This window comes from Poromitra crassiceps, assembly GCF_964638095.1.
Source record: "Poromitra crassiceps genome assembly, chromosome: 19".
Taxonomy (NCBI): domain Eukaryota; kingdom Metazoa; phylum Chordata; class Actinopteri; order Beryciformes; family Melamphaidae; genus Poromitra; species Poromitra crassiceps.
In genome coordinates, this window is record NC_139646.1 from 18173852 (window position 1) to 18177816 (window position 3965).

At 49.2% G+C, this 3965-nt stretch overlaps 1 protein-coding gene across 1 annotated transcript in view; it reads left to right on the forward strand.

Annotated features, from left to right (window-relative positions):
* Positions 1-306: 306 nt before the first annotated feature.
* sorcs3a (sortilin related VPS10 domain containing receptor 3a) overlaps positions 307-3965 on the forward strand; it is a gene marked incomplete at both ends in the record, with an annotated part of 256176 nt that continues 252517 nt past the window's right edge. Inside the window, one exon of the mRNA XM_083655384.1 lies at positions 307-999. Coding sequence (XP_083511510.1) covers positions 307-999 — 693 coding nt within the window. The remainder of the gene's footprint in view (positions 1000-3965) is intronic.

Consider the following 3965-nt stretch of genomic DNA (forward strand, 5'->3'; position numbering starts at 1 on the left):
TCTCTCTCTCTCTCTCTCTCTCTCTCTCTCTCTCTCTTTGTCCCCCCTCTCCCTCGCATCTCTCACTGTCTCTCTCTTCCGGGCGCACACTCGGCAGCTGGCTGTGATTCAGCTCCTCCCTCCTGTGTGGTGGCTCTCTCGACCACAGATCCTTGGACGTGAACAGTGTGGCTGAAGAGCACTTTCCCCAATAAAGCAGACGGACAGTAGAGGCACCCATAACTCTATAAGCAGCTGAGAGAAGGGAGTTCAGGCATCGGATAAGGTCCCCAACGGTCGCTCACCCCCCCAAAATCTCTATCAGCGATGGAGCCTTGGGCTGGCTTGTGCCCTGGCATGCACTTCTCTCTGGGTATCTGGCTGATGATAGTCGCTCATACCCTACATATTGCCACGGCGGAGATAACTTGCGCGTCTTGCCCATCGCCTGTCCAACTTCACCTGGAGGAATTACAGCTGAATATGCGCGTTGGCCCGACACAGGCGCCAAACACCCTGAAACAGATCCGACTGGAGTTGAGGAAACTCGGGGTTACCGGCCGGAATACTGGAGTAACCGACGACCAGCCGGCTGGCGCTTTCATTGAGGACGATCCCCAGTTTTCCGAAGAGGTCAGTTTGGATGGAGTTAGTCGGAGGGAAGATACTCCTTGGTCCAGTCCAAAAGAAGAAACTCGCCACGGCAATTACAAGGAGAGGAAGCCCGAAATGAGTGAGCGCGCTGCGCTCCGGAGAGCGAAGAGAAGCGGTCCCGAGTTTCCCGAGTTTAGCGAGAGCGGCAGGGCCGGTGTGGATGCCGACGCTTCGGAGGAGAGAGGCAATCCCGGTCCGTTGTTGGACGGACACAGGCTGGGGAGGTCCGACTTCAGGTGGAACAGGGACGAGGGGAAAGGAAATAACCGGCAAGAGGAGCCCAAGCTCACCAGCAGCACCTTCTCTCTGACTGGGGACTCTGCGCACAACCACGCGGTGGTATATTGGTCAGGGCAGAACAGCAGCGTAAGTCAATCATTATTTGGTTTCCCCCGTAGACTGTTTAGCCTGCTTTTGATATTTATATTACATTAGGCTGTGCGCTACGTCTTTCCTGTGAGCCCGGGGTTTAAGTTGCGCACAGCTGGGTGAATAAACTCACTCCATGACGCACAAAGTGCCTCAGTTGTGCCGTCGAGTTGCGATTGAGATTCACTGTTAACAGGTGCACTGAAAGCTACAGATGCGCACGAATGGGCACTTCCCTAAATGTGCAGCAATATTTGGTCATCACTTTTGATTCCCACAACATTACGCATGAGGAGAGAGAGAGAAAAAAGTCGATACTGCTTTACACATTTATGTTCACACTCACTCTCTCACACACACACACACACACACACACACACACACACACACACACACACACACACACACACACACACACACACACACACACACATACACACACAGGCTATCTGCAGCCGTTTCAAATGAATGGCTTGAAAGTATTGCAGAGTGAGTTCGATATTTAGTTTGATGTTATTTATAGGCTTCATGTTTTTCATATGAAAGAGAGAGAGAAAAAAACGTCTGTAGGCTATTTATGATTGATTTGCACCGAATTTGAGAAAGCATAGTAGCCTAATGCATCATTCATACTCCCTCCTGATGTGGGGGGCTTTCATCCAATTTAATTGATTGGGTACTGTGTGGCTCGTAAATTATTGCTCACTACCATAAGTCCTTAAATTCCTTAGGCTACTTGTGATAATGCATTCTGCTTACAGTATATGCTTCACTTGAATTACTGGCTCCACTGACTATTGGAGGTCTGTGTGTGGGGGGGGGGGGGGTGGTGTTATGCAATTAATTCAGCTTGATGATGTTGGTATTTACCAGGTTTGATTGTTATTTTTGGTACAGTCGAGTTGCGTTGATCACGTCTGACAGTCTCCATCACAAACAGAAAGGTGTCTGCACTGGGTGGATGCACTACCACAGACTTTCCAAAGGGGGGTGTTGAGGGTTTGGAAGTTTGCTCTTAACAACCATCCGCAGTGTATCTGTGCCTCCTTGAAACAATGGTGAAATGGATTCGCACCCAAAGATTAAATGGTGTGCTGGCTGTGAGCACCGTGACAGCCCTGATGCAAAATGTCGAAATCAAAATGCAATTCCACTTTTTCCCCTTCTTAGCATGTCTCCATTTTCTTCAGTGGACATTATTCTTGAAGGTTTAAAGGCAAAACTTGACAATAAGGGTCACTAAATTACCGGTTAATTGATGCTTAATAAGCATTAATACGAATTAGTGAATGCTTAATAACCATTAAGTAACCCTTTGTAAATGTTTATTAACTCTTAACCATTAACTAACCATAACCTAACCCTCATCCTAACCATTAAGTAACCCTAACCCGCACCATTAACTAACTCTGAACTATTAAATAATGTAATACTTAGTTAACATGAACACCATTAGTAAAAGATTACGAGACACATTAGTTAACTCAGGGTTAAGCATGAACTAACCCTTAATTTGGTGACCCTTATTGTAAAGTGTGACCAAAACTATCTAATATGTGGGGAAATTGATGTTCTATTTTCAGTCTTATGTAAAATATGTTTGCAGCATGCTTAGAGCTCTTACGGTTCCCCTGGCTCTCTGCGTGCAGCGTGCAGGCCATCACGCAGACCACATGTTCTGTGAGCTCTGGCAGGTCACATGTTCTGTGGGCTCAGGTCACATGTTCTGTGAGCTCTGGCAGGTCACATGTTCTGTGAGCTCTGGCAGGTCACATGTTCTGTGAGCTCTGCCAGGTCACATGTTCTGTGAGCTCTGGCAGGTCACATGTTCTGTAGGCTCAGGTCACATGTTCTGTAGGCTCAGGTCACATGTTCTGTGAGCTCTGGCAGGTCACATGTTCTGTAGGCTCAGGTCACATGTTCTGTAGGCTCAGGTCACATGTTCTGTAGGCTCAGGTCACATGTTCTGTGAGCTCTGGCAGGTCACATGTTCTGTGAGCTCTGCCAGGTCACATGTTCTGTGGGCTCTGGCAGGTCACATGTTCTGTGAGCTCTGGCAGGTCACATGTTCTGTGAGCTCTGCCAGGTCACATGTTCTGTGGGCTCTGGCAGGTCACATGTTCTGTAGGCTCAGGTCACATGTTCTGTAGGCTCAGGTCACATGTTCTGTGAGCTCTGGCAGGTCACATGTTCTGTAGGCTCAGGTCACATGTTCTGTAGGCTCAGGTCACATGTTCTGTGAGCTCTGGCAGGTCACATGTTCTGTGAGCTCTGCCAGGTCACATGTTCTGTGGGCTCTGGCAGGTCACATGTTCTGTGAGCTCTGGCAGGTCACATGTTCTGTGAGCTCTGCCAGGTCACATGTTCTGTGGGCTCTGGCAGGTCACATGTTCTGTAGGCTCAGGTCACATGTTCTGTGAGCTCTGGCAGGTCACATGTTCTGTGAGCTCTGGCAGGTCACATGTTCTGTGAGCTCTGGCAGGTCACATGTTCTGTGTGAGCTCTGGCAGGTCACATGTTCTGTAGGCTCAGGTCACATGTTCTGTGAGCTCTGGCAGGTCACATGTTCTGTGAGCTCTGGCAGGTCACATGTTCTGTGAGCTCTGGCAGGTCACATGTTCTGTAGGCTCTGGCAGGTCACATGTTCTGTGGGCTCTGGCAGGTCACATGTTCTGTGAGCTCTGGCAGGTCACATGTTCTGTGAGCTCTGGCAGGTCACATGTTCTGTGGGCTCAGGTCACATGTTCTGTGGGCTCTGGCAGGTCACATGTTCTGTGTGAGCTCTGGCAGGTCACATGTTCTGTGGGCTCTGGCAGGTCACATGTTCTGTGAGCTCTGCCAGGTCACATGTTCTGTGAGCTCTGCCAGGTCACATGTTCTGTGAGCTCTGGCAGGTCACATGTTCTGTGAGCTCTGGCAGGTCACATGTTCTGTGGGCTCAGGTCACATGTTCTGTGAGCTCT